The sequence below is a fragment of the Acanthopagrus latus genome, chromosome 2, assembly GCF_904848185.1.
Source record: "Acanthopagrus latus isolate v.2019 chromosome 2, fAcaLat1.1, whole genome shotgun sequence".
Taxonomy (NCBI): domain Eukaryota; kingdom Metazoa; phylum Chordata; class Actinopteri; order Spariformes; family Sparidae; genus Acanthopagrus; species Acanthopagrus latus.
The window spans coordinates 21,394,469-21,422,434 of NC_051040.1; the positions used below are offsets into that span (position 1 = coordinate 21,394,469).

Sequence of the window (27,966 nt, forward strand, 5' to 3'; positions counted from 1 at the left end):
TAGTGAAGATTTGTGCGTTCAAAATATTACATGTAAAGTACAAGTGAAAAGTAAGTTATACTTGTAGGTTTGATATTTAGCATTTGTCTCATTATTTGAATAATTGTTTATGCAATTACCAGTAGAATACATCCAATTAACCATTTTCCCCTTGAGGATCAATAAAGAAGTTATGATTCTAAATTGAAATATTTTACCCTACTACTACTACTAAAATATTTTGTCTCTGTGTAATTATAAAGTAGCAGAAAATGTAAATACTTGAGTAAAGCAAAAGTACATTAAAATTTGATCCCAGTACAGTACTTGAGTAAACGGTCTAAGTTACATTCCATCATGACAACAAAACCAAATATCACAATATTTTTGATCAAATACCTCAATATTGTTATTGGCACTATATCGTAGGGATGACTATTGATACTTTCACAAAATAATAACAGGATGAGATTGCTGAGAACTAATCATGGATACAATGATCAAAAGGGTAAAGAATAGTATTAGGACATGTAGAACAGTCTGATAAGTTCAGAAAATGACTTTGTATTGCAGCCTTTAAATACAGAGAAATATCACAATATAACAATATCCAATTTCTAAGCCAATATTTATTTACATATCACGAAACAATATAATATCAATTTAATGCCCAGCTCTAAACTAAGTTATTTACCCACTGCACTTCAATGCAGATTTAAAGTTTGTGTACTTTACCTCCACTGCATTCTGGAGGTTTAAACACTACTACATCTGTTTAAAACCATTGGTTTCTTACTTACCTTACCTTACCTAACATTTGACTGTTTAGATTTAAATTACTGTAAAGTACAATATATAAACACCAGCCTAGTAAACTTTTACCCTCTTACTCAAGAAGTAGTCCCTCCTCTTCTTTTGTATTATAGGCGATGTATTGCATATGTATAATCAAGCTGCTATTGTGAACACATTCTTCTCACTTGCTCCATTAGAAATATGAAAATAAAGGAACCTCAACTGTTTAAAAGAAATGTCCTGCTAAATTTCAGCTGCACCACTGAACAATGAAAATGTTTATTCAACAGACCAAAATAGTGGCATCCTCGAGCCCTGGTAGGTCTTCTTCATTTCTAATGGTACTTGAAGGCAGCACCTCATCCAACCCGGGGGGCCCAGCCAAGCCCTCCACCTCGCCCTACTGGTTGTCTGGGTAACTTCAGGTTTCTAGTAGCAGCTGGGGTTTTGTGCTTAATCCATGTAGATCTTCTTTAGCATTTCGCAAGTGATGTTCCTGGACTAAAAAGATAAATAAATAAATAACCACTGCTTTACTTCAAAGTATAGATAATGGGACACGGTCAACAGTACTCAATCATCTGTCAAATGCTGAAGTGTAATACTTTATAATTCTGTTAACAATGAAGGTACAAAGAAGTCTCTCATGGCCCAGTTTTCATCACAGAAATATGGCAAGCACTAAAAGCACTCCCTCTTCCTAATGGGGACAGAAGAGGAAGAGAGGATGAGAAAGGAATGCATTACGTCTTCATGGCATGTGTAAACATCCAGAGCCAATATGCCTGCCTCACCACACACACATACACTTAGATATACAAGCTGACTGCTCAGAGCAACTGGTGGTCTGGTATTTTTTTTTTTAAGCCTAGTGTCCCCGGTCAACTCTGCAGACTACTAAAGCTCAAACTCAAGTAGACCCCATTCCCCCCCCCCCCCCCATCGCTGAGTGTGCACTTTTATAGATATTAACACCAGATCCTGTGTGAGCTTGTGCTCAAAACATGTGCGGGGGTGTTTGTGTGATTTGTGCTGGCTCAGTCTCAAAAACTTGGTCCAGTTCCCAGAAAGTAGCCCGTAAAGAATTAGAAAGAGTCATGCAGTAATTTTAGGTTTCTCTCGCGCTCCTCCCCTTTACCACAGCTTTATTTCCACAGCTTGACGTCAGTCGGTCAACGCCGTCCACAGCTGGCAGTTGGACAGGAGACATGGCCCCAGGAGGCCTCCATGGGACCTGGAGCAGAGTGGCTTCAATGTGTGTGGTATGGAGGAACTGAAACACAGAGCATCACCATTTGGACAAAGTGGATGTGCTGGGTCAGCCAGACCGAATTACACCTTTATCTCTCTATCCCAGAGAGAGGCTATTATGTAAACAGTCTGCACTTCTACCACATCTTACATCAGAGAGGCCAGGACTGGTTGAAGCATCCAGTCCTGAGGCGGGGTCTGAAAGCTTCGGCCCCCACTGCTGGTTTAATAGCAGATGAATAAAGAGAATAAAAAGGAATACAACTGAACCTCAATTGAAGTGTCAGTCTGGCTCCCAAGATCCAGACACTTAGCCAGACAGGGATTAGCAGTAACAGTATAAACTCTTCCAGACATGCCAGTGTTTGGTAGCAAACCCAGAGGACACAGAGAATAAATGTTACAGTTACTCAAATACTTTAATTCCCTCTCCATCTCCTTTTGACAGGGAAGGAATGTGACTGGAGGAGGGAAAAAATATGTGACGGGGAGGCGGGAGGCAACTGTCCACCAAAAGGCCAGGGCTGGAGGCCAGATTAGAAAGCAGCAGCACTGTGATTGTTAAGATTGTAAAATCCAAATGGCCTGAAATGTAGGCCCTGAACTCATCACAGGGATAATTGGGACTGACACACTCTGACAAAATATAAGGTACAGGGCTATGGTCCTCAAAGTGAATGATACCAAATTAATTTGTCTGTATTCAGAACCCAATCTGCTCATTTGATTTGAAAGCTGAGCATTGTGCCACTTGCGTTATACATGTCAAAATGAAAAAAGAACGGTGCTTTCAAGATCCAGTTTCACTTTTCAGGACATTCTGTGTGATTACCCCATAGCGTGGTCTCTGTTGGAGATGCAGGTACATTACTCAAATAATCCACTAGATGGCAACATGGCCTCATTACAGAGACATGTTACACAGCAGAAAGCTGGAAGAGTTCCCCAAACTAAAAATGTTCCTGTAATTTCTCATGTTGTGCAGTGTGAAACTACTATATATAGATTCACATTAGGATTAAAGAGGCACTATGTAGTTTTGGAGAATTTGGATATTTTCAAAATTAATGAGGTAATAATACAAACTCCCCCAGAATGTCCCCAGAACACTGTTTGAAGCTAGAAAGGTGGCAGGGTCCGCCACACACAAACAGTATAAAACCTGGTTGTCCTTTAAGGTCAGTTTGTTTATTCTGCCATGAAAACTAAGAGAGTTTGTTTAGGCATCGATTAAAAATGCATACCCAAAACTACACACATGCACCTTTAAGAATCAAAGATAAAATAAATCAAAATAGTTGAATGTATTTTCTACCTGCTGTGTTTTTGTTTTAGCATCAACTACAGCCAAAATGTGTATGTAATGTAATGTAATCACCAAAAAAGATAAGAAAACAGAATATCATTTTGTTTTGGTCATGTATAAACATAAAAAACTCCAAACATTATAGTATGTAAAATCAAAGTCAGGCATGATGACCAATCACGTCCTCTACAGTATGTCTGGGAATTTGGGGGTTTACATGACATCAAAGGAGTTTTCTTTATAAGTCAGACTCTGATTTCCTTTACTCAAGCATTCATGAGAGTTTGACTGTTTTTTGGTCAGAACACTGATGACATGATGCAATCTATAGGGTTTATAATCCTCCACCAACCAATGCCAAAGTCCTAATGATGACTACAATGGGAAATTCAAACAAACTGATGAAGACCATGTGATACAGTTGAAAGCTTTGGGCAAAAGGGCCCTGATTTGACATATAGCTACTGTTGTTGAGATCAAGAATGAACTGTTAGGGTGAACATTTTGATCTGAAATGCAGAATGACTGAACGGAAACTATAACTGAAAAAAGTGATTTTGTTTGTAATTGTAAAAGAGATGTTTTTACAACCACATAACCAGAATGAATGTCATGCAAACCACGGAGAAGTTGAAACCAGATGTCTCCTTAAAAACATTTGGTTTTGGTTGCAAATTGTCCCAACGTCTTGTTAAAAATACCCCCTTTTCGGCTGGAAAGTGTCACGATGGCTTGTCAAAATTATCCGGTGTTTGTCGCCACAAGCACACTTCAAATTGCCTTGATGCCTCTTCAAAGATTTCACAGTTTTGTCACCGCAAGCGTGGCTGGAAATTATGTCGACGTCTTGTTGAAAATATTTGGCTTTGTTGCACCAAACGTGTTTGGAAACTGTCCCGGGCGATGCGGTCTTGAACTGTCGTCTCTCACCTGGCCGCCTCCTCTACAAGGCACCACACCTAGAACATACCTAGAATGTAGGTAGCGTTTTATTATGTTGACTGTTGTGTTTAAAAAACAAACAAACAAACAAAACTTTGGCTAGTCAACACTTTTCAGTAGATGGGGTGTTCCTAGGGGGATTTGGACTCATGGCACCCCAAAATCCTGTGTACAGCCCTGCTGTCAGCCTGGCACATCACCACTGACTGACCCCACTCAGGCCTAAAAATTACATACATCATATGAATGTTTTATATGAGAGATATTTTTCATGTATGCTTCCTGTCCCACCTCCGCAGTGCTTGTTTGTAAATAGGCCCAGTCTACATGCAGCAGCAGATACACCTGATCCTTGTTTTGCCTGTCACTGACTGTGTCCTTGCAGTTACTGTCATTCACACTTAAAGAGAGATGAGTGATGGCGGTGTTTGTGTGTTTTCACGGAGCTGACACCCTCTCCTCCTCCTCCTCCTCTTCCTCCTCCCTCCACCTGGCCTGGCGGAGGCTCTGACACCCGCACCGCGGCTCTGCTTGAAAACAAACTGCGGCGGTGGCTCCGGTTTCCGGGCCCGATCGATGCGCTGCACGGTGTCGCGTTGCTCGGAGGCTCGAGTATCGATGCATGGCCGATCGCTATCATAATCACACTTCCCCCCTCTTATCACTTACCTACTGAATAAAACATTTGCTTTCCTGCTCAGGGATCGCTCACCCCTCCTCCCCCAAAAATCTGGAGGGAAAGGGACTTCTGGAGGTGTCTTTGGGATGAGTGAAGTAACATGAGAGAGGTGCACGATGATACCCAACAAATGAGGTCCCCAAAGTTGTTTTTATCTCAGCCATCTCCAAATAAACCCTCCAGATACTTGACAGGGCTTTGTTCCAGGATGCTGCAGCTGCGTGTGATCAAATCCTAATAACCTACAGTTTCTCCATAGATTAACTTCAGTCGAATCAAATAGCATACTAGCGAAGTTACCTCCATTTTTTTGCTGACCCATCATCTTTAACACCCCATGTTATAGCGTGGAGCAGCTCAAGTGTTTTGACAACCTGCAGAGAATGTATCTGAGTCCCCGCTGGCGGCCACCATGAAGGCCTGAGAAGCAGTTGCTGTATTTGCTTGATATGCTTGAAAGACAACTGAAAACATCTAAACACCCGGTAGTCAGATCTCCACATGTACAGCATACAGACAGAATGATTTCTCTAGGTTTCTAGACTTGGCGTCAATATCCTTTTTTTTTTTTTTTTATAAATAGTATATTTGGCCTTTTTTGGCACCACATCCCAGACAAATCGGTCCGAATGTACCACAGTAGCCTATAAAGTGACAGTATCAGCTGGAATGGAAGTAACATCGATGAGACCACATACTTTTAATGGGGTATCTGGTAGGAGTGTACCAAAATACCGATACTATGATATATCGCGATATTTCCTCTTGAGGTATGTTATAGTGATAGTATTGTATCGCGAGGTACCTGGTGATACCCAGCCCTAGTACCTGGGGTGTCCCCTGGTCTCTGGCTTGGCTTGTAGAATGTGAGAAATTACCAAAATTGTGACACATTAAAATTAATTTGTCTTTGTTCATCTCCTGCCACTCCCGAAACAAACTGTGTTGATCACATTCATAAAATATAAAGACATAATAAGAAAAGCAGAATGAATAAGTGGGTCACATCTAAGAAATCAGACTGTTTTCCCTGCTGTCTCTGCTCTCCATGTCTGAACAGAAGATGCTCACATCACAGCTGGAACACACCTGTAACATTGTGAACACAAAAAAAAAAATACATCACAGAAGTACATTAGCAATGTGGTGTTCACAAAAATGACAGCAAATAGCGACTAAGCCAAATAACCGGGTAATGACAAATAATTAGTGAAACTAAAAGCTAAATCCTCAAGAGAAATCAGATCAGTATCAGAACTATGAAAAATAAAGCATTTGAGTCATGAGGGGCCTCAGGGTGGCCACGGGGCCCTGAGCAGCAGCTGTGCTTCCTCATGCCTCAGGCTTGCAGCACAAAAATTTGTAGTTTTCCGGCCTCTGCAACATGATCTCATCAAACTTTTGATAGATGCCAAGATTTGCCTGGAGCAGCAGAGGAAAAGGAATCATTACATGAGTCACAGGAAAGTCAGAAAAGTTCACCACATTTCACATCCACCGCTCAGACTGACTCTTCTCTGCTGACCCAGCAGGCTTTACCTGAGAGCTGTAAATCAGTGAGGCCTCGCTGCCCGCACACAGATCAACCACAGGTGCTGGCCTCAGGGTTAATGCTGAGAGCAAGGTTGTAAGGTTAGATGTATAAATCAATAATATGTAAATCATAAAAAATTTTTTAATGGCAATGTAAGATATTTGGGGATGGGGGGACTTTTCTTTGTTTTCTAAATATAGAGGCCTAAGGATAAACCAATGGGGATTTCATCACTGATAGATAAATCGATAACATTCTGCTCTCCAAAATCTGTAAAATACATAAGCTTTTTATTTATGCACACAATCAAACCCTGCGCACTTGACCACTGAATTTGAGAGCAGCAAAGAGCGGAGGTTAGGTGCCAACTGTTTGAGAGAGGTAAGGCGAGACTAGCTGTTGAGCTATTAAGACAATTAACAAAGTGGTCAGGAGGGGCTGAGCGGCAGAGGGGAACAGCCTGAAATGGAGAGAGATGAGGGTGTGAAGTGACAGTCAGCACATCTGGTCTCATCAATAATGCAGCGGGCCTTTAAACGGCAGTTTGTCGCATATTGAGCGCTGCTGACTGAAATCAAGCCCGACACCTAAGCTGCTGTCAGGGGAGAGTGAAAAGGGTGACAGCGGGAGGAAGAGGAGGAGGAGGAGGAGGAAAAGGCTGGCAAAGACAAAAACTGAGCCCAAAGAACTTTTCGGCGAGGCTTTCTCTGATATAGTGCGTAAAAGATGAGTGAGGTGAGAGGAATGGAAATTCACTAGTGGTATAATAAAATCTACAAATGGTCTGAAATGATAAATGTGTTATCAGTAAATTATATAATAAACCTTGTATCTTGAATAAGACAATGCACGCACAAAACTTCAACCTAGTCATCACTTTTATTATTAAAATGAAAAATACAGAAGACGATGCAAAACCAGGTATTCTTGTGCCTGAATGGCTCTCCAAAAAGTACAGACATCATTTTGACACTATTTTTACCCTATAGTGAATGCAGTGTCCACAACAACACGAAAAAACAAAAACAAAAGAAGTCTCCAATTATGGTTGTCCACTGCCACAGCCTTTCAATCATTTAGAAAACAAACCAAAAGAAAGACGTAGAAGAGTTCATTTCCCTGTGATCAGAGGATTCCTCAGCACGATGATGACAGAGTCGCCCCTCAGGAACATTTTAGAAATGTAGCGGTCCTTGTTCACCGGCTTAGACTTCTTCTTTCCCTTCCCACTCTTGGGAACTTCTGTCCACATCTCCTTCACATTCTCTAAGACCATGTTGCAGTGTCTGAAATGGATAGAAATCAAACATTCAAAAATATGAAAACACTTGAAAAATTACAGACAATTTTAGTCTGAGATGATGGTATGAGTACAAGATAATTTGTGGCATCCACCAATTTCCATTACTTTAATTACTTGTCTTTGTGAAGAAAATTAATGAGTGGTAATAGTCTGCCTTGCTCCACAGGGGATAAACACTATGATTTGGATTTGGAATTTAAACAGTTATTAAGCATTGTGTTATTTATATCGACTAAGATAAAATATACTGAGACAAACTTAATTTAAAATTAAAGAAATAAATCATGATGCTGTTCCGATCATTAGTGAGAGACTTGTGAAATTCTGTGATTTTTACTAGCACGTTTTGCACAGCATTTTATCAAGTGTCATCCTGTATTACCGTGTTATATTACCTACTGTAGGCTTTAATATCATCCCCTCCAATATCTCTTCCACTTCCTCTTGACCACTGTGCATATCAATCATGGAGAGCTTACGTTTAGAAAGATGTTTGAAGCATCATGTCAGACCATTGCTTCCTTTGTCTGTTAGCATGGTGCACCTCTGATGACACATCGTTGGCAGCTGAATTATAATTTTTTTAAATTAATTTTAGGTCCTCTAACAACACTTGGGACACTGGCTGCTACATTGTCCTCTAACAACTACATTTACATTTACTACAACAAACAAAAATGATTTAAGACAAATGTGTCCAGTTAAGAGATGACATGACCAAACCTGGAAAAAACAGAAGTCAGAGACTTTTAGGATAATAACATGAAATTCTTATTGCAATATTATATAGAGAGGATAGAATTAATATTTAAATAAGACATGACATCAGTGTGCAGAAACTGAACAGAAATGTGTAATTAAGCTCCATATCCAAATTATCCTGTATTACCACACCTTTATAAATAGTATAATGATTCATTTGTTGATCACTGTCATGTCATTTGGCTATTTTCTCCTTTACTTTAACCATATGATTTATTTTCTAATTTGAACAGGATAACTTAAGATCTAAATGTATGTGCATTTCCCATGATGTATTGCTTATTGCTCTGTGTACAAATACCACCCTGAATAAACGCAATAACAAAAAAGTAAAATAAACCAAGTTTATGGATATAATCAAGTATTAATCTCATATTTCACTCTTAATAACTTAGTGACTGGGTTCAGTACCTGTCAAAAGCCTTGACTCTTCCAAGCAGTTTCTTGTTGTTGCGACAGTTGATGAGGACCTGAGTGTTGTTCTTCACTGACTGCGTGAGCACAGACAGGGGACCAGTGTTGAACTCCTCCTCCTCTCGTTTCTGGAGCTCCTCTGGAGTCATCTCCGATTTGGGTTTTGTTAACAGACTCCTGGGAAATGGCACAAAACAAAAACAGTTAAAATGTGGGCAGTACATTAAAGGATATGCATGATCAGAATTAAATGTTGGCGTTAGTTCAGGTTTTATATTGTAGTAAGGGCAGACATAAAATTGCTCCAAATGATTGTTTCATTGCTGCATATTCATTTGATTTCTAATGTGAGGTTGTACTGAAAGTAATTACATATCTCTCTTTTTTTTTGCTTTGTTGTAACTACTTGCAGAACAAAATAAAGTTTATTATTTTTTTGTTAACGTAAGAAAGAATGTGTTACAAAAACTTTGCAGCTACAGAAAGTTAATGTGGATGTTTGTTTTGACTGATCAACAGTACGTGGATGGTGCATTTCTCAACATACACTAGATGATTACGGTGGTTTCTTCAACTACTTCTAATATGGGTCTCGCTTTAACAGCAAGACGACAGTCTTCATAAACTGACAAAGACTAAAGGCTATAATGGTCTATCTGAATAATTCATTAAAGCTGTAATAACGTAACTACTCACAAGCGAGCAGACACATGCTCGAACACCGTTGTACTTGGTGTTAGCACTTGGCTAACTAGTTAGCTTATGTTAGCAACTGTTTGATTCTTGAACTGTGACTTTTCAATTTCGCACCATAGCAGTTTTGAATGAAACATTGTTTTTATGATTATACCACAGCCGTATTGCAGCAGTTACATGGTTGTGTTTAAATACATGTAGCGGCGACACAGTCTAACTAATGTACTTCAGCTCGCCGGCCTCAACTCCGATCACTAGCATTGCCCATTTAAAATGCTAACAAGGTTAGCATCCGGATTCCTAGCTACTGGCTGCTGCCGTTCGGCGTTCAAGCTCTGAGCCCGTGAAAAGGGTCGTCTCTTAAAAGGCGTACTGATCATAAAGATACTTACATGATTTCTGATTTATAAAAACACTTTTCTTAGATCGTATATCCCGCTCGTCTTCACTGGGTCCTTTCGTTTGTCCAACGATTCTTCCAGCACAGCGTGGATCGAGCTACTTCCGGGTCAGGGAATCGGCGCCTGAACATGTTGTAATAACGTCCGGGTTACTACAGTCCCGTGAAAATGTATATTCAACTGAAGTTTGTTTATTTTTCTTCACCATTTTTTAAGAAATTATTATTTTAAAGTCTACATGTCCATTCGATGTAACGTTTTGTATTTTTTTTAAGGCAGTTGTTAAAGGCTGGCAGTGGTAACAGGTAAGCTACATGTACCAAAGTAGTGTTCAGCACTATACACCTTTCTAAACAGGCTACTTGTAACCTACACGCCTATTCACATTTTATGTACCGTCATGTTTCTACTCCGCTACATTTAAAGGCAAGTATATCAGATAATTGCAGTGAGGTCAATGAATAAATACAGTATACAATATAAGCAAAACACTGGTCTTACAGCCTAGTATAGTTAACAGGTCCTGCTATCTTTACTTAAAAAGACCTGAATACCTCCACCGCCACCACAGGCCTGAGATAAGAGACCAAGGAGAAAGAGAAAAAGTTGATTTCCTCATTATTATTATTATTATTATTATTATTATTATTATTATTATTATTATTATTATTATGTTTATGCTGTGTGTGGTATTACACAGGCCCTCCTTGCTGATAAAGAAACAAATTGTCCCAGGAAAAGAGGTGGCAGACGGAGCAGCCAAAGTGATACCGCAGACCCAAACAGATAAGTCTTTGTTTTGCTCTTTAACACAACAAGAACGAGAGGAAAGTGTGTGTGTGTGTGTGTGTGTGTGTGTGTGTGTGAAAGAGAGAGAGTGAGAGAGAGAGAGAGAGAGAGAGAGAGAGAGAGAGAGAGAGAGAGAGATGGGGATAGGCTATATTATCTACACGGCAGCAAGTGAGACACTGAGAGATTGGCTTTCTTGCAAGAGACAGACAGACGCCTAAGGCTGTACAACCCACCCACCTCATTTCAAAGGGTGGCAGATCTACCTGTGGAAGCCACTTGCAGTGGATAATGGTGGCCTGTGTACTCTTAAGAGAGGCGAGTGTGTGGGATCGATTTCCAGAGCTGCACTATATATCTTTATGAAGCACACCTAGCTCTGCCAAAAGCCTCACATCTTAAACTGCGGAGCCGTTGGCCTGTAAATTGAGATCAGTGTGACATTAGCCGTACATGTGATGGGGCGGCAGTGATCGGAAAACACTTTTGCAAATGTCCAAATAAGAGAGCAGGGATAGACTTACAACCATTAAATAAGTCGGACAAGAAGAAAGCACTTGAGTGACTCTGAAAGCAGTGACTAATGCAAAAGTTCACATTTTAGATCCAAAATATTTATATGTATACAGACAAAGCATTGTTTTCTTTTGGGACTGTACTGAAGTGATTAGATCAAGGAAAGAAAGTGAATCTTATATTTTATTTCATTTAAAAAAAAATTCCCTTTCCAGCTGGGACTCTACTGAACTTATTACATTTCAGATGCACTGTTCTTTGGTTTATGATAAACTGAAATAGTGAAGATTTAAGCAGCTGTAGCCACGAGGTGATGGTAGCATCGTTCAGCCATGTCTTTTCTGGTCTCAAAAAATGACATATTGGTCCTACAATCAGATAAAAATAGCAAGTATATCCCCAATATAAAGATGGGACAAGTGTCCCCTGCACATGGCGAACAAGAAATGCATCTTTTCGTGGAGTATGTGGCCTTTTTCAACACTTATGATAGCTTTTAGCGAAACAGAAAACAGGATAAGAGAGGGTGATGACATGCAACAAAGGGCCACAGGTTGGATTTGGCCACCAACTGTGTTTTTTTTTCTTTTTAAAAAGGAAAGAAACAAAATTTAAATCTTTACTTATGAAACTTTAAAACACTCCCCTGCTCTTCCAAAAAATGACACTACATCTTTCTTTACAAATAAACCCCCCCCTTATAATTTCTTCTGTCCCTTAAATGATTTATCAGCCAAAAACTAACCCAGGCGAACTATGCTGAAAATGAAGTGAGGTAATATGTTAATTATTCATAGGGTTGATTTATAGCTCTGTGGTTATTAGTTGATCTGTCAGAGAAGGTGGTTATTTATTACAATAAAACAGTATCTTCTTACTCCTGCCTCAGGGTATCAAACTCTACTTGGCACCACAAACCTGTTGCTTCACAGCTCGGTCCCTTCTGCTCCCTATAATGCGGCCACAGTTGCTCATGCCAGTAATGAAAATATTATCATCTTCGTATCTAGATCTAGACCGTGAGTTTGCCAACAGTGAGGTTACCTGATCCAGCCCAGTCTGCTTTAACCACAGGCGACTGTGAATGTGACTTGGCTCGTAGGAGGTGACGGGCCGGGGTCTCCTGCTATAAAGAGTCTTTTGTGTGAAGGAGGCATCGGTCCAGAAAGCTGCTCTAATCTGTATCCTCCTACATGTATGTTTTTTTTTTTATGAATTTATATCTCAGGGAGAGGTGAGGGAAAGTTTAACAGGCAGTGATGTCAGCACGGGGTGAAACACGAGACAGATCAATAAGATCAGGCTGGAAATGTCATGTCTACCTGTTGAAGTTACATCACAGTCTGCAGCACACTGTTACAACACGATGGCTCCTCAAGACAGCTCCAGGTTAAGATTTGAACTGTTGATCTTTACGGGAAAGGAAAAGTAAAGGATCCCAGGATGTTTATCAAACTCCACTGTGCTTTTCCACATTTTACTTTAATGCTTTAGTTTAGTTGATAATCAAAATCAGTCTCTGGTCCTTGTAATGGGACTGAAATAGACTGAAACATTTAATAACACAGCTGAATGAGAACAATGAACAACAGCAGGTTTTAATGAGGTGAAGAGAAAACACAATTAGAAATGCAAGAAAATGTGTTATTACCCTTTAATTACATATGGGCTCATTAAAACGGTAAAGTGATATTTTTTTTTCAGCTGCATCTATAAAGAAATCGAATAATTGCATACATTGTTTATTGTTATTGTACATTTTTAAAAACGATTTCAAAATAAGTAGGCTACATCACATCATGTTCTCGCTCACATCAGAGCGAATCCACAGCTTCCCAACAGACTGGCTCAGGTCAACATGCTGCCCAACGAATAACTTCAGACAGAGTGAAAGCTTAATTTCCTTTTTTAAAATTTTATTTCATTTCTAAAATGGTATTTTCCGGTATTTTGCAGATTCATTTCAGATGATGGCACCAGGGCCTAAAACAGTGACATGCGCGCAAACATCCCTCCAGTATCTTTAACTGCACACACACACACACACACACGTGGAAAATAATTAATAAAGTGGAGGAAAATTGTTTCTACGACAGGAAGATAGTTTCAGTTGACAGATGCAGCCCAAGAGGCCTTTTGTGATGTTTTTTTTAAAAGTGATTATTTGAGCATGTCCCTGATTACGCTGATGTTTTAAAAATAACATAAAACGAATTTTTGCCCATTTTTTTTGGAAATTGCGCCAATTAAATTGGTTGTATAAGCACCAGCCGGTTTTTGTTAATTTGACACTAAATGCACAACATTCGCACTGATGAAATGAAAAATGAAAAATCAAGCGCAAAATAATTAATATTTCAATTTCGACGTCATTCACTGTAACAATAAGAAGTTAGGAAAACTTTGCGGGGACTTCATTAACTGTGTCACGAACTCAACAAATTCCAGTGTGCAGGTACTTTTTTATGCTCTGGCCTTTTACTTGCCAGCTCTGTTCATCTAAATTCTACAGCTTTTATACCTTCATGACTATGACTTTATTTTTCTATATTCCAAGACGAAGGAGGGCTTGAACAGTAATTTGTAAAGTCGCTACAGCAACCCCCGAGGTCTGAGTGACCGCTCTTGGATAAGAATTGTCCCGGGGACGCCTTGGCCGTGGCGCACTCCTCTTGGCACGGACCAAACGTTGCGCCGCATGGTATTTGGTGAGAGTAAAAGTAGCTGGTTTGTCCGGAGATCATGTTAAAAGAGCACGGATCCGACAGCGGCAGGGTGCACGCAGGGATGGATGTGGAGAAGGCGGTGCAGGCGGCGCCGATCTGGTGGCGACGGGATTGCGCGCAACTGAGTCCGATGTAAGACATCTCCTGGTGCGTCTGCACGAAGCGGTCGGCGTCGCCTGCACTTGTTGCACTCAGCCGGGACCGCTGGGAAACAAGCGATGCGGCGTTGTTGGGGAACCGAGGGTTGGCACTCAGGTAAGTCCCTGCGCCGAGGTGGGTGCGCACCGGTGCTTGGAGAGGCAGGAACGGCGGCACCGGCCAGTAAAATGGACCCGTTGCGGCCAAGGTCACGCTGGCTGCGGTGCTGGAGGACATCAGACGACCTCCTCCTCCTCTCTTCAGTGCCAGCTTGGCCCTGGAGCCAGCTGCGGCCCTGCGCCGGAGCTTCCCTGATGTGCCACCTATGAAGACGTCCTCGCTGCAGGGGTCCAGCATCCAGTAGTTTCCTTTCCCCGGGTCGTCATAGTGGCGCGGCACTTTAACGAAACACTTATTCAGACTCAAGTTGTGCCTGATGGAATTTTGCCACCCTTGTCTGTTCTGTCGGTAGTATGGGAAGTTTTCCATGATAAACTCATAGATGCCGTTGAGCGTGAGCCGGCGCTCCGGGCTCTGGCGGATGGCCATCATGATGAGCGCGTTATAACTGAAAGGAGGTTTCTCGGGTTGAACGCTTTCTTCTGCTCCCCTGCTCTTCTTCGGTTCTCCCTTATTCCCCCCTCGTTTACCATTTGCAGTCGCAGATTTGGTGTCTACTTTAGCGCACTGCTTTGGGTTTTCGCACTTCTTCTTTTCATTGTCAAAGTTTTCCCCTTCCCCGGACTTCTCTGGATGCGCAGGGCGCAGCTTCTGGGACGGAGAGGGAGGCTCCTGGTCCTGGCCACCCATCACCCCCTCTCGTCTCCACAACAGGCTGCTGATGCTGAATGAGGACTTGTGGAAAAGTCGGTCCGAAGTTTTCAAATCCTCCATCTTAAAGGTAAAAGTCGCAGCTAAAATCCGCAAAGATGCCCGGTGATCGGAGCGGAGCGCGCCACTGAACCCGCAGAGCAAAGATGCGCTGATTTCAAAGTGGAGAGGAGCCAAAGACGCACCGGCCACACAGCGCGAGAGCAAGTGCGCATGATCACAGGAGCTGAGGACTGGCTACTCACAGAAAGTAGTGCACCGCGTTGTGACTGGATACAGCAGCGAAACATTCGGATGCGTAAACTGTGCGTGAGACGTGTGTTGTAAAACAGAATCACCAATTAACCCATCACGATTCAATCAAGAAGCCTCGACGAGAAATCAACGTGACAATTAAAATGTGTTACTGACAATTGCACGTGTGGGTCATAATTTAGAGGATCTAAAATAAACATAATAACATTTGGGAATAACCAAAAAACCCCACGTGGGGTTGAATCAAACCGTGCCAACACACATTTGAACCCGGGATGAAATGAGCGTGCTGTCAGTCTGTCTGACTGATCACTGAACTTCCGTGACTCGTGAAACTAAACCTTCTCACCCGCGCCTTGCCCTCGGGCCTGGCCTCGGCCTCCCTCTCTCTGTCTTCCTAACTTCGTTTCGTTGTCCTCTTTTCCTTCTCTTCTCTGTGTTCACACCATAAATTTGAAAACATGTCGATCAGAAGAGAGAAGCAGAAGCAGGGCTGGATGGTCCTGTCGCCACTATAGGCCCAAGCAAACAGTAAATGTTGCCTAAAATTATGACTTGTTTCTAAACCTGTTGCAAGATTTCAAACGATCCTAAAAAAAAAAAAAAAAATAGGACAGAAAAGGGGAAATGCGTTTCGTGGCAGCTTTGTTTTGAAATAGAAATGCAGCAAACAGGCCTGCATGGGCCCAACGTCCCCTCATAGGCTGTCACTGCATATTTATCCCTGCAGATTCTCTTTAAGTCAGCCTGGTTTACTGTAATCTGGTCAAAGTTAATTTGTTAGGAAATGTAATCATTTGAGCACAGCTGGTGCTGATACCTTGCACAAAGTGTAAATAGATTTTTTCATCAAAACTGACAAAAGCCAACCAGTTTCCCTTTTCCAGCAAAGGTTGTAAAATAACTATGATCTTAAATAAAATCAATAGTGTTTCTGCTATTATTAAATAGGTTTATGTAGGAGAAGTGGATTGATAATTAAGGTGTGTGTGTGTGTGTGTGTGTGTGTGTGTGTGTTTGTGTGTGGGTAGGTGGTTGTAAGGAAGGAGAGAGAGGCAACTTTTGTTCTCACTTATGTAGACAGTGATTCATCCCGTCACATGTGACCGAGGCATGTTAAGACAGCAAGCCGGATAATATTTTACTGTCTTCCTGAAGTTACAGTAACTGGTATGCGTCATATTATGTTCCTTGTGTGAAAGCATCGGTTTAAACATCAGCAAATACACTTTTTTTAGGGAGGTTATAATGTTTTCAGTGTCCTGCTGTACTATTTCAAAGACGTCTGTCTAGTTGAGTGTGAATAAACTACTTCACCTGAGCAAAAAGATACAGACAGCAGTGGGTCTGTGATATCTGAATTTGACAAAAGAATAGCTCAGAACCATCTTTTCATTTATTTGACCTTAAATGATTATCTGAAGGACACAGGCAGGGGCCTCAAAGGTTTTTGAGCCTTTCTAGAACATTTTAAATCAGTGTGAACAGGGGCCAGGGGCATGGGAAAACACATTTCTTAAAGGTTCCTGTTGTATGAAAAATTTAACATTTTCATTTCATTTTAAAAAGGAAAACATTTTATTTAATCTAACATAAAAGTTACAGAAAAATAAAACTCAAATTGAAATGAACCTTGACGTGTCAAAAAGAAATACTTGTTTATTATTTGGCAATTTCACAGCAAACGATCGGCCTCTGTGGTGTAGTGACATGAACAGGCTACCGTCAAGGTAAAACCTAATTGCATTAATTCATTGAGACAATGGCTAATTTAAATAAGAAACAAGTCAACATTTTGTATAATCTGATACAGGTACGGCTGCAGTTCCGTTGTAGGCTGCTTAACAACAGCTCTCACCTTTTGTTAATATTGTTATTAATCAAATCAGCTGCTATACTGGCCATTTTTTTTCTTTTTAGTTTAATATACGAGACATCAGACATGACGCAGGAGCTGCACACTTAATCTGTACCGTCTCTTAGTCAATTTGATAGGGCCCTCCCTGATAATCCCTGCGCTGCACAAGTGAGCACTTGTTGGGAATGTTTCAGCCACTGCAGAAAGCACGCATTGTTGTCTCAACACTTATAATCCGCTTGGATCTTTTTGTCTGCTCAATATTTGATTCCATGTCTTGTACTGTATTGTTTACAGTGATGTTGCAGCAGCACCCTGACAAAAACAGTTTGTAGGCTTTTATGAAATACATGATGTATTTCATCATTAATTGAATGAATTCTGTCTGAAGGACTGTGGGTAACATGGCCATCTGTAGGAGAGGGCCATTTCACACATACATAAGAAATAAATCAAGGAGTCATTATATTGCCAATAAATTATTATTTTTTATTTCCAAAAGACCTGAAACAATACATTAAAACAAGTTTCATGTGAACATTTATCACAACACAGCTTATTACTGATATCAAGCGAAGCACAAAGCAGTAAACTGTATAGTCTGCTATATTCATGTTGCACTTAGACTAATCAACTGAAAAGCAGCATGATTAACCTGCCGTAACAATGACAGTCTGGCAGCATGTCAAATGAAATGCAATCGCATTTGTTTTTTTAAAAGCATTTCATGCAACTCATGCTGACTGGATGCATCCAACACAGTGGCTCCCTCTGCTGTAAATGAAATATCTGACAGGCTGTGAAACATGCAGGACCTGTCACAAACCTCCCCTTAGTTAAAAAGATACCCAAGATAGCAACAAAAGAATACAGTGATTTAAGATATGGAAAGAATTTCCCACAAAAAAACCCTGTCCTAATCTGCAGTGATATTTATTTGGAGCCCTTCAGTTGGGGAAGTGCAGCATAGAGTTTTGCACCTGGACAATCAGTCTGCCCCTTATCTCTGTGTCCGAGCAGGGCAAACTCTGGGCTTATAAAGCCCTGAGAGACACCATCCTGCAGCAGCCGTTTGGCTGATGACAGTGCCTCTGTGCTTGGCACGTCATCTGAAATCAAAAGAAGCAGCATTACCATGATGTGCAAAATGTTATCTAAACTGATACTCACAAAAGCTGATGGTCCACGGAAAGTCCTTATCACGCACTCTTATTGTTATCACAATGCAAAAAAGTATTTAGGTGTGAACTTACTGTTGAAATTCCCCATGAAGGCGATCCCTAGTGAGTCACCATTGTTGTATTTGGTGTGTGCTCCTACCACACCCCAGCCGCGGCCCTCAAACACTGTACCGTCTCTTCCGACGATAAAGCTGAAACATACAGAAAGTGTGCAGGAACTCATTAGGACTGCAGAGTTAGTTTTTCACCAGTGTGTCAACGTTGAACACACAATGCTTTTTTTAATGTCACTTAAAAAAAAATGACATCTCCCTGTTCGAGCACAGTCGGCACCAGAGATACTCACTTATATCCGATGTCATCAAATGATCTTTCGGTCATATGTCCTCTCTGGATGCTGACGAGACGCTCCTTGCACTCTTTCAGGCCTGTGCACTTCGGGAGGGCAGTGTGGTGAATGAAAACCCTCTGAGCCGGGCCATTCAAAGGGCTCGCCTTTTGCTTAGGGGCAGCCGCTCCCCACTCCTCCCTTGAAACAATGTTCACTGAAAAGCAATTGAGAGACGATCAAAAGCATATTCAGAATAAAAGCTTGTCATTATGAAAACTGTAACATTTTCTAAATTTCAGTAGCTCACGGCGGTTTGTCGTCATACCTTTTTGGGCCATACCTCTGTGCACGGATGCTGCTGGTTATGATGACTGACTGGCAGTGGACTGTACATCACATTATCAACATGCTCACATGAGGAGGTGTGGCCCTGGGAAGTACACCTTCCTTGTTCTTTTGTTCTTCCGTGTGGATACATGTCGTTTGAATGAGCCCATAAGTTATTTCCACACCGGTCATGCTGGCTGAGTAATGTCTGCAGTTACCCAACAGGTCCTTTGGAATATACATGTATGAAAAAGAAGGAAGTTGAATCGATACTGGCAATATTCCACTGTGACAGAGAAGCTGTGGTCGTTTCCTTCTCACGGACCGGGCACGACTGATTTAAAATGATTACATGAGAGTTTTAATAGGAAATCAGTGTTATGGCTTTTGCAATATTAAGTACAGTAGGGTGTATGTTTCTACCATAGAAGGAAACAATATGTGGTATCACACAGATAGAAATCAGTAGTCTGGTATCTAAAAAAAAAAAAAAAAATTGATTAACTTTCTATGCTGACTAAAGGCACCGAGTGTCTGCTACTGAGAGTAAAACAACATTTGATACATGTTTACATTGAATTAAATAGTCAGAGACATTTGAAACAACCAAATCTTTTAATCTAACAAAACACATTTTAAAATGACAACTCTTAAAAAACTATTAATACATTATATTCACAAGATGGTGTCATCATACAAAGATAATTCGAAGGTCTGCAAAAATCAGCAGTGCTGCTGACAACAGGCTGCACAGTAAGAAATACAAAGGCTCTGTTTGAGCTTGAGTATTTTTTCTTGTGAACAGCAATACTGTAGACCTCTTCATTATCAGTAGCTTTACTCTGTCCATCTGTGTCCACAGTGAGGGGCCGTGCAGACGTAATACAGTCTCATAGCGTCCTGTCAGGAGAAACAAAACATTTGCTTAAGATAGCAGACAGTGGTTTTCATTACTGTTTACAAACTGGTTTGCTTGTCATGTTGAGCAGATAAAGCTAGTAAATTTAATAACAGACAAATGATATTAAGAATAAATGTCTTGCATAAAGTTTTTCATTAATAAAGTTCATTACCTCAGCTTTCATACTGTGAGACTGGAAGAACACTGCCTCCTTGTGACCACATCTGGGAAGAGACATTACACAATGTCAGAAACTACTAACACAGCTGCTCAGCGCCACAAAGTCGCAGTAATTTCACAACCAGATAATGTCCATAGGCATGATGGCTATTAATGAGACAAAAACAAGTGGTGAATAAATACTTCTTATCTAAACTGAAATGCTGCTGTAGCAAAGAACTGACGCAATAATTTTGAGTTTAATCCCGCGCGTGTAACCTGAAGGATTTGTTGTTGTTTAATGTACAAAATTGTTCACACTTAGTTTTGACACCCAGTCTGCAGTAGCTTTAACCCAAGTGGTTTTCGTGTTTACTCTGTTTCTGTGTTCATTGTAACTTCAGGCAACTGTTTGCTTACATCAGACACAACATATGTTGAGTATATAAAGGCTTGTTGCCATTAGCAAGGAATTGAGGAGTCAACTTCTGCTTTCTTGTGGTCAGAAATGTTTTTCAGTGCTTGATGTTCTGAAATGATACACTAAATTAAAAAAAAACATAAATAATTACCCTAAAATGAAATTTATTGGGGTTCTCCAGAGGGGATGAGTGTGGTTGATTTATTACGGTTAAACTTACTTGGGACAGGGGTGGTCCTCTGTCCTGGGTAGTGTGGGATCCTGAGATACATCAGCGATGATTTGTGTCAACTCACTGGGTAAAGAGAAAAGCAAAATACTGGATTACTTACCAACAATTACTACTTGAATAACCGACAATACACATGTAGATGTGAGATGTAATTTTCCAGTAATGTGGGCTTTATAAAGGGTTCCCTATAACATGTTTAACCGCACATGTAGTCACTCAATACATGTTAACACCATGATTAAAGCAAAAAGGAACCTGTTTTCCAGTTTGAAATTAAAATCAAGCAATTCTTGTTTACTGACTTTTAGCAGATCCCATTAAATGTCACACTGCTCTCCTCATGTGATTCAGCGTGCACCTGAAAGCCTCTGGATATAGCATTTAACTTGATTTGTCAATGGCCATATTTGTGCCCCTTAAAAGATGCTGTGCTGTTTACAAAACAAGCAGGATGCAGCTCAGAGAGGAACTTAACACCAAGCTAAAAAGTTTTTTGGCTTGTTTCTCAAAAAACTGATATAAATTAGCTTTTTTTGCAGCTGTAACCACAGACACAGACACACACACACACACACACACACACACACACACACACACACACACACAGACAGACGAGCTGGAGAGTCAGGTAAAAACCAGGTGCTCAGGAGGTGTGAAGTTAATCTTTCAAGCAGCAAGAGCGATATATCAGTCAATTTCAAGATAATCAAGATCTTGCTCATTTATCTCGTGATTTCTTTCACTTACTCGACTTCATGGGTGATCTTGTTGACATAGATGCAGCTGTTGTCTGCCTCCTGTTGGTAGTCACAGTTCCTGCACTGTGCACAGAGCATTCAGAAAATTACTACAGGTATGAAAAAGGACATTTAAGCACACTGTCTTCCTGGTTCACAAGCCATCCCTCTGGACTAAGAAACACAACCGGACCAACTGTATAGCAGGGCAGAATATTTACCCTGCATATAGGCCAATGCTACATCAATGTAATAAACATCAGGATGTTTGGATGAGAGTGATCCCTGTCTAATCATCACATCATAGACGTGTTGCATTAAACACTAGATTTCTCATTTAGACTGACTCAAAAATGATGCATGATCTAACTTTGAATAATATCTTTTAATAGCTTTATCTTTAAATAGTTGTTTACACATTAATGGGATTTGAGTGTCGCTGTATGATTTAAACAGTCCCTTGAAACACTGTGCTCGTCCTGCTTTGCCTTCCTCTCGAGGTAAACTAAACTCGATTCACGAATCAAACACTGCAAATTACATTTCCACTGGAAACTCAACTTACCGCATAAAGCAGGATACGGTTCTCCTTGTCTTCTTTGGGATACAACATGTTGTTACTGGAAAACAAAGTCAGCAGGTGAGCTCCGGAGTTATACAATTAGACTTAGCTGTTAGCGTTATCCACGTATTAAGAAGCTAGGTCAACATGCGTGTGACTACCTTTAATACGTTTGCGCTTGCTAGCAAGCTAAGCTGTCTTAGTTGCTAACGTCTATTCTGCCACAAACTCACCATTCTTGACAAAACCGTATCCCAACAAATCCCGGTTCGTACGTTCCGGTCTCTAAATCCATCGGTAAAACTCTTCTTTGAAGCTAAACCTGACAAATAATAAATGTGATGCTCTGTTACTTCTTCTACCGCCGCTACCGCTTCCGCTTGTTTGAAAACAGACGATCTGCGCATGCGTGCAGATAGATGTGTGACGATGTCTGAGACAGCGCCTCTAGCTGCCGGAGGGAACAATACACTTAGGGGTATACTTGCATTTTATTTGCATTTCAACCAGATAGTGTTACATTTAAACCATGCAGTGTTACATTTAAACCATACAGTTACATTATCATTAGTCAGATGTGTTTGCACGACAAAGTTCACAACAAAGGAAAACATTGATGTTATTGAGGCAAAGGCTCAATTTAACATTGTTGTTTCAAAATTCACCTAACACTAATGGTAATATTAATGATAATCATACACTGAAGTGGTATTGGCTCTTTGCAGGAAGAGAAAAGCCCGGCTAAGAACTTTATTTACATTTTGTGACTAATGCCGTCAACCCAAACGCACCCCAGTAAAGATTGTGTCATTATCTTCAGTTGCAAAGATATCGTTTCTGCCAGGCCCCCAAACATCCACCCAGACTTCATCCTTTTTAGACAGTTTGATCACACTGCTGATACTAGCCACTTGGCTACATTTATCTGGCAGAGAAGTGTGGTACAGTGACACTACTTTCTCTCCATTTTTTAATATAGCGCACTGTCCTCGCCCATACACAGACACATGCACAGTGAAGTGGTAGAAGCCATCCACGGGGCAGGAGAAGATGCCAGTGTCAGGACTGTAGCCTCCTCCCTCGTTGACCAGCACAGTGGCAAACTTCAGGACTCCAGAGGAGCAGGGGTAGCTGTCCTCCACTTTCAGCTTGGCTGTGAAGGCAACAGTCCCTAGAATGGGTAACATCATTATAATCAGAGAGAGGACATTACAGTGCTGTTAAACAAGACCTATTCTGAATATTTAGAAATGAAGTTCATGACTGAAATGTGTCAGTGTTTTGTGATGTGATATTTACAGCTGGGAAGATTAGGCAACAGGGACTGTATGGATATTATTATTATCATATTATGATTTATTTCTTCTCTGCTCTTGACTAAGAGAAAAATTGCCACACCCTCAAATATCCCCAGCCAATTCTAAAAATCATAATATACTGCTCACTTTGCATTACTCTCATCTTCCTCAGAAAATGTTGTAAGGTCCCTTCAAATACACAAATACACTATATAACAAAAGTCATTCATTCATTCATTCATATAGAATATTGCATTGAATAGGTCATCACACTTGTGCTCAAAGGGCAGCGCCCCAAGTTTTACACTTTAAAGTGTGTTTCTTTGGGAGTACTGCTGCATTTGCAATCTTGCCTCCAGTGATGTGATTCAGTGGCTAAGTTGGATTGTGGGTAATGTAGGCTCCAGGTTCAGAGAAGAAAGAAGATTGTGGGAAATAAAAAGATGATATCTCTGCTGCAATCAACTTGTTTTTAAACTGTCGATAATGAGTCCAACAGTGTCACAGGATTATAATGTTAGACCAGTGGACTGCTTTTCAAAAACATGCCACCTACATTACACACAATGCCCTTTAATGTGTAACATTGCTGGAGCCACCCTTTGAAATATCTCTTATCCTGTTGCTATTGTGTATTGACACATAAACATCAAAAGCCCCAGGCAGGAAATGGCACTGTCTCTTTCAGGCGCCGTGGACTATTTTGCATGTTCTTAAGCAAAACATCCCTGGGCACCTGAATGTGTGACAGGTGTGCCTGAGGAAGATACAACTTCAAAACAATGAGAGGATCTTTCCTCAGTTGAATTGATTCCTGCAATCAAATTATTATTTAATATGCCATGTTTAATTCTCTTCGACTTTCTTCAGTTATATGGGAAGCATTAAATAAGTTATATACAACCCCCCCACCCCCCAAAACACATAGGAACTACACTAAATGACACAGCAGGGTTTGAAATGCTGTTGATTTTTTACCTGACGGTGAATAGTTGTCTCCACGGTTGGGTTCATAGGCCATGACTTACAGGTTTGAAGATGTGGTGGTGCACGTCTGTTGAAAACAGTAATTAAAAAACAGCATTTTCTGGACGGTTACATAATATCAATAATCCAAAAAAACACAGGTTTTGCAGATTGCACGGTGACACGTGACAGATGCTCACCAACTGAGTAGTAAAAAAAAACCTCAATGAACTATTAAGGAAGTTAAATTTTCTATCCTTCACTGTGTTTTCCTAAACAGTGCAAAGCACAAACACTAAGATCTATTTGCAAGACCTTTCAGTTTAGTATATTTTAGCATGTATGATACAAATCTACCTGAGGATCAGAGGTCTTCTTACCTGTTGCTGTCCTGCGGAAGAATGCTGCATATGTAAGAGCAGAGCAGAGACACAGGCTGAAGTTGCTCATCTGGTTTTCAGGTGCAACCTGTTCCATCATGTTAAAGGCTTTTTTTTTTCATATTAAATGACAGGGGAGACTTTACTTCACAGAAGAACCTAATAGACAAAAAAAAAAATCTTGGTACATTTTATTTTTTTAAAGGAAGTATTGTTCCTGGCAAAAATGTACATTAAATCGCAAAACAACACAAAATGAGAGCAGGCTGATTGGAGTTTCAGGTAACTTTATTGGAAACCTATAGAAGTATATATGTTGTGTAGAGAGAGATCGAAAAAATAACTATACTGACTAAATCCTTCCAGTGACTTCAGGACAATACACTGGAGGGAAAATATGCAGATCCTTACATTTAAGAACAAATGACCTGGAGACCTGGAGAATGTATTTGTTTAGTTTAAACTAAAGTCAGGTCTTACAACCAGGACTTGAAACACAACTGCCGGCTCCAGTTAAACCAGCAAGAGCCTCAAGAGCCTCGCCACTGGTCCAGATTCTCCAAATTCTTCTCAACCACTGAACGGCAATTTATCCGTGTTATCAGGCTCTGATAACTTTTCTGTTAAATTAATGTTAAATTATGGTCTCTCAGTAGAGACAAATACAGTATCAATTGCTTGCTTTTACACATAATGTAAAAATTTTGAGAGTTTGTCTTAAACATGAAAAAAAAATCATAATTATGTCTCACAGGTGACTGTAATTCAAAATATTCTGTAGTTCTAATTCACTAGTCATTGTCCAGTGTTAATGTGTGTGTGTGTGTGCGTGTGATGCCGACGGCAGGTTCCAATCTTATTAATTGAATTTTAGTTATCAGGGTACTTTTTTGTACATTTAGCTCAGGAATGTTGCCTTTTTCTCATCACAGGTTCACAGGATTACATCACCACGGTGCTGAAGGAGAGACGAGTTCAATGCAGATCAGTAATCCAATGCACGATATTTTATTTAGTTTCAGACACGCTGCACTTGGAATTTAAAATGAGAGGATCAGAATGCATGAGGATGATTATCACGATACTGTATGATGATCATAACATGTGACAATGACAGCTTTATCTCAAATAAAACCCAGTGAAGATAGTATCATTATCTTCTGTTGCAAAGATGTCATGTCGACCCTGCCCCCATAAATTAATCCAGACCTCATCTTTCTTGGACAGTTTGACCACGCTGCCGACACTGGCCACCTGGCTGCTGTTATAACTGAGTCTATCCGGCAGATTCCTGTGATACAGGGACACTACTTTCTCTCCGTTCTTGAATATGGCACACTGTCCGCATCCGTACACCGTCATGTGCACCATGAAGTGATAGAGGCCGTCCACGGGGCAGGAGAAGATGCCTGTGTCAGGACTGTAGCCTCCTCCCTCGTTGACCAGCACGTTGGCAAACTTCAGGACTCCGGAGTGTTTTGGGTGGCTGTCGTCGATTTTCAGCTTGGCCGTGAAGGCGACAGGTCTGCCTAAAGTGGGTGAAGTCAGTGCTGGTGATTAGACATAAAACAGTGTGAATTTGTTTCAAGCTTCATAGGTTCAGAGGTTACGAAGGCACTCTGTCAGCCACCCATACAAGCAATTCAAGCTCTTTTGTGTTCCTTCTCCGAATATCAAAATGCAGCACTGTGTGACAACCTTGAAACTGTACGTACACTCCAAGCAGAATGTGTACATGGATGCAGACATTTTTTACATCATGATGGCTGTACAGTCGGACAAATGCACATGTTTGTTGATTATTAAAAGCTTTTACCGTGTGAGGAAGTGTCATATGCCATGACTGAAGACTGATGACGATCTAACGCGCCTCTGTAAATGTAAAAAATAATATGTAAATACACTTTCAGTAATATAATTGAGCCCATATGACATGTGGTACTTGACCTAAGTAATGATTTAAGGCTAGTTTTCTTGACAGTTTTCAGAGTTAAGAATATGCAGCTTTTAGACATTTAAAGGAAATGACTTTAACCTGACCAAACATTAAACATCATTGCAGTACCACAAGTCAAAGCCTATAAAACATTGCCAGACACTTCTGTTAAGGTTTCTTTAAGAATTCTGACACAAATACTTCAATTCTGCACATGCACCAAATAGATCCGTACCTGTTGCTTCCTTGCAGAGGAGTGTTGTGATTTTTCTCTCCCTCAGCCATCAGCTGAACATCACAGGGACACAATGTGAGGCTGTTTTTCTGGTTTACAGAGTGTCACCTGCTGACTCAACATGTTTAATGGTTATACACCAATAACAGAGCAACAGCACAGTGTTTATGCAGCGTGTTTCACACATTTTGCCATTGGTGAGGGAAGGAAGTGGCACTCGTGCGGAGACTGTTGCTGACTGAACAGACCACAGAGTGACAGCACAGACATGTTGCAACAACATCTGTTTTTGCACAGTATTAGCATCTCAGGTAGTTCAGTAACTGACTAATAGTGGAACAGACAGCAGTTTGCAAAGTTTCTTAAGCAATGGTTATGCAGTGACAGAGTTGTTTGTCTGTACTAATTACACACTGCCTGTTTGCAAAGGTGAAACTCACGTCACACATTGTGATCACGTTTCTTTAGACTGATCTTACTCCTCAGCGACTATATTCAACATGATTAGTAAGTAAACCTAAATATGGAGGGACTTTCTGAATCGAAATGAGAAATAAACAGCCACGCCTTCCAAAACTAGTGAGCAGTCGTAATGTTGCTGCCTCTGTTTAAGAAAAACAGATATTTTGGAATGTTCTTGGCAAACAAGGTGGTGTTTAAAAACAGGTATGGTTGGCTCTGTCATGCTGTGATGTCATGAATTTGCAGCATTGCACTCAGTGGTAACAGTATTGTGGTGAAGGATACGTGTAAGAATAACGGCCAAACCAACTCTTGTGATAGTTCTGATCTACTAAAATCAAACTGAGTGCCGTTTAGTTCCATCATATTCGAGGAAAAGCTTACATCACTGGGGCGAATTTCTCCAAAACTCGGCACCTCAAACTGAAACAATCTGTAAGCGTAAATAGCACTGCAGGTAAGTGTGTATGTGCTTTTGATTTTAGGGTGAACTGTCCCTTTAATTGTACACAGTTGCTTTCAGGTTTGATGTGCAGTTTCATGCAGTGAATTCGTTCGGCGGCTCCACCTCAGTTTTGAAAAGTTGAAGCCATAGACAGAAATTCAAGCTGCTATTTTGATGACGTGGTCTGAATTGAGGTGAATAGACTCTTGATGAAAACA

The 27,966-nt window shown here is 40.6% G+C and overlaps 6 protein-coding genes and 1 long non-coding RNA gene across 8 annotated transcripts; 1 reads left to right on the plus strand and 6 right to left on the minus strand.

Moving 5' to 3' along the window:
- Positions 1–7,346: 7,346 nt before the first annotated feature.
- Positions 7,347–10,202, minus strand: snrpd2 (small nuclear ribonucleoprotein D2 polypeptide). Its single transcript, XM_037081829.1, has 3 exons — positions 10,054–10,202; positions 8,963–9,142; positions 7,347–7,772 (listed from the first exon to the last, which is right to left on the minus strand). Coding segments are annotated over exons 1-3 (357 nt in total). The 5' UTR covers positions 10,056–10,202; the 3' UTR covers positions 7,347–7,597.
- Positions 10,203–10,231: 29 nt separating this feature from the next.
- LOC119010022 lies at positions 10,232–26,493 on the plus strand. The gene is made up of 4 exons (XR_005071869.1): positions 10,232–10,367; positions 10,763–10,826; positions 23,030–23,206; positions 25,603–26,493. It is a non-coding gene; the product is annotated as an uncharacterized LOC119010022 (long non-coding RNA).
- On the minus strand, positions 12,579–16,788 carry foxg1c (forkhead box G1c). The gene has a single exon (XM_037081759.1). The coding sequence runs from the start codon at positions 15,123–15,125 to the stop codon at positions 13,905–13,907; it is 1,221 nt and encodes a 406-aa protein (XP_036937654.1). The 5' UTR covers positions 15,126–16,788; the 3' UTR covers positions 12,579–13,904.
- Positions 17,649–19,471, minus strand: pglyrp5 (peptidoglycan recognition protein 5). Its single transcript, XM_037081784.1, has 4 exons — positions 19,013–19,471; positions 18,703–18,901; positions 18,429–18,547; positions 17,649–18,284 (listed from the first exon to the last, which is right to left on the minus strand). The coding sequence occupies exons 1-4, from the start codon at positions 19,023–19,025 to the stop codon at positions 18,109–18,111; spliced, it is 507 nt and encodes a 168-aa protein (XP_036937679.1). The 5' UTR covers positions 19,026–19,471; the 3' UTR covers positions 17,649–18,108.
- Positions 19,726–22,414, minus strand: polr2i (RNA polymerase II subunit I). Its single transcript, XM_037081816.1, has 6 exons — positions 22,260–22,414; positions 22,030–22,084; positions 21,475–21,548; positions 20,716–20,790; positions 20,088–20,139; positions 19,726–19,914 (listed from the first exon to the last, which is right to left on the minus strand). Exons 1-6 carry the CDS (start codon positions 22,319–22,321, stop codon positions 19,852–19,854), a joined length of 381 nt encoding a protein of 126 aa, XP_036937711.1. The 5' UTR covers positions 22,322–22,414; the 3' UTR covers positions 19,726–19,851.
- On the minus strand, positions 22,557–25,570 carry LOC119009996 (complement C1q and tumor necrosis factor-related protein 9-like). 2 transcript variants are annotated; one of them, XM_037081806.1, is made up of 3 exons: positions 24,671–25,570; positions 24,303–24,378; positions 22,557–23,197 (listed from the first exon to the last, which is right to left on the minus strand). In XM_037081806.1, exons 2-3 carry the CDS (start codon positions 24,343–24,345, stop codon positions 22,803–22,805), a joined length of 438 nt encoding a protein of 145 aa, XP_036937701.1. In that variant the 5' UTR covers positions 24,346–24,378; positions 24,671–25,570; the 3' UTR covers positions 22,557–22,802. The 2 variants fall into 2 exon arrangements, with proteins under 2 accessions (XP_036937701.1, XP_036937692.1); XM_037081797.1 differs by having other exon boundaries at positions 24,303–25,570.
- Positions 25,639–27,415, minus strand: LOC119009985 (complement C1q and tumor necrosis factor-related protein 9-like). Its single transcript, XM_037081770.1, has 3 exons — positions 26,842–27,415; positions 26,487–26,542; positions 25,639–26,199 (listed from the first exon to the last, which is right to left on the minus strand). The coding sequence occupies exons 1-3, from the start codon at positions 26,889–26,891 to the stop codon at positions 25,790–25,792; spliced, it is 516 nt and encodes a 171-aa protein (XP_036937665.1). The 5' UTR covers positions 26,892–27,415; the 3' UTR covers positions 25,639–25,789.
- Between the last annotated feature and the right edge of the window lie 551 nt (positions 27,416–27,966).

Coding starts and splice junctions, on each gene's coding strand:
- snrpd2 (XM_037081829.1), bottom strand. Junction 7,773..8,962: donor AGAGTCAAGGCTTTTGACAG/GTACTGAACCCA, acceptor TATCCATTTCAG/ACACTGCAACATGGTCTTAG.
- foxg1c (XM_037081759.1), bottom strand. CDS start 15,125: ATGGAGGATTTGAAAACTTCGGACCGACTTTTCCACAAGTCCTCATTC.
- pglyrp5 (XM_037081784.1), bottom strand. Junction 18,548..18,702: donor TTTGATGACATCGGATATAA/GTGAGTATCTCT, acceptor TGTATGTTTCAG/CTTTATCGTCGGAAGAGACG. Junction 18,285..18,428: donor CTTCATGGGGAATTTCAACA/GTAAGTTCACAC, acceptor TTTTGATTTCAG/ATGACGTGCCAAGCACAGAG.
- polr2i (XM_037081816.1), bottom strand. CDS start 22,321: ATGGATTTAGAGACCGGAACGTACGAACCGGGATTTGTTGGGATACGG. Junction 21,549..22,029: donor ACCGTATCCTGCTTTATGCG/GTAAGTTGAGTT, acceptor CTCTGTGCACAG/TGCAGGAACTGTGACTACCA. Junction 20,791..21,474: donor AAGATCACCCATGAAGTCGA/GTAAGTGAAAGA, acceptor CTCTTTACCCAG/TGAGTTGACACAAATCATCG.
- LOC119009996 (XM_037081806.1), bottom strand. CDS start 24,345: ATGGCCTATGAACCCAACCGTGGAGACAACTATTCACCGTCAG. Junction 23,198..24,302: donor AGACAACTATTCACCGTCAG/GTAAAAAATCAA, acceptor TACCCATTCTAG/GGACTGTTGCCTTCACAGCC.
- LOC119009985 (XM_037081770.1), bottom strand. CDS start 26,891: ATGGCTGAGGGAGAGAAAAATCACAACACTCCTCTGCAAGGAAGCAAC. Junction 26,543..26,841: donor CCTCTGCAAGGAAGCAACAG/GTACGGATCTAT, acceptor TTACATTTACAG/AGGCGCGTTAGATCGTCATC. Junction 26,200..26,486: donor ATATGACACTTCCTCACACG/GTAAAAGCTTTT, acceptor CACCCACTTTAG/GCAGACCTGTCGCCTTCACG.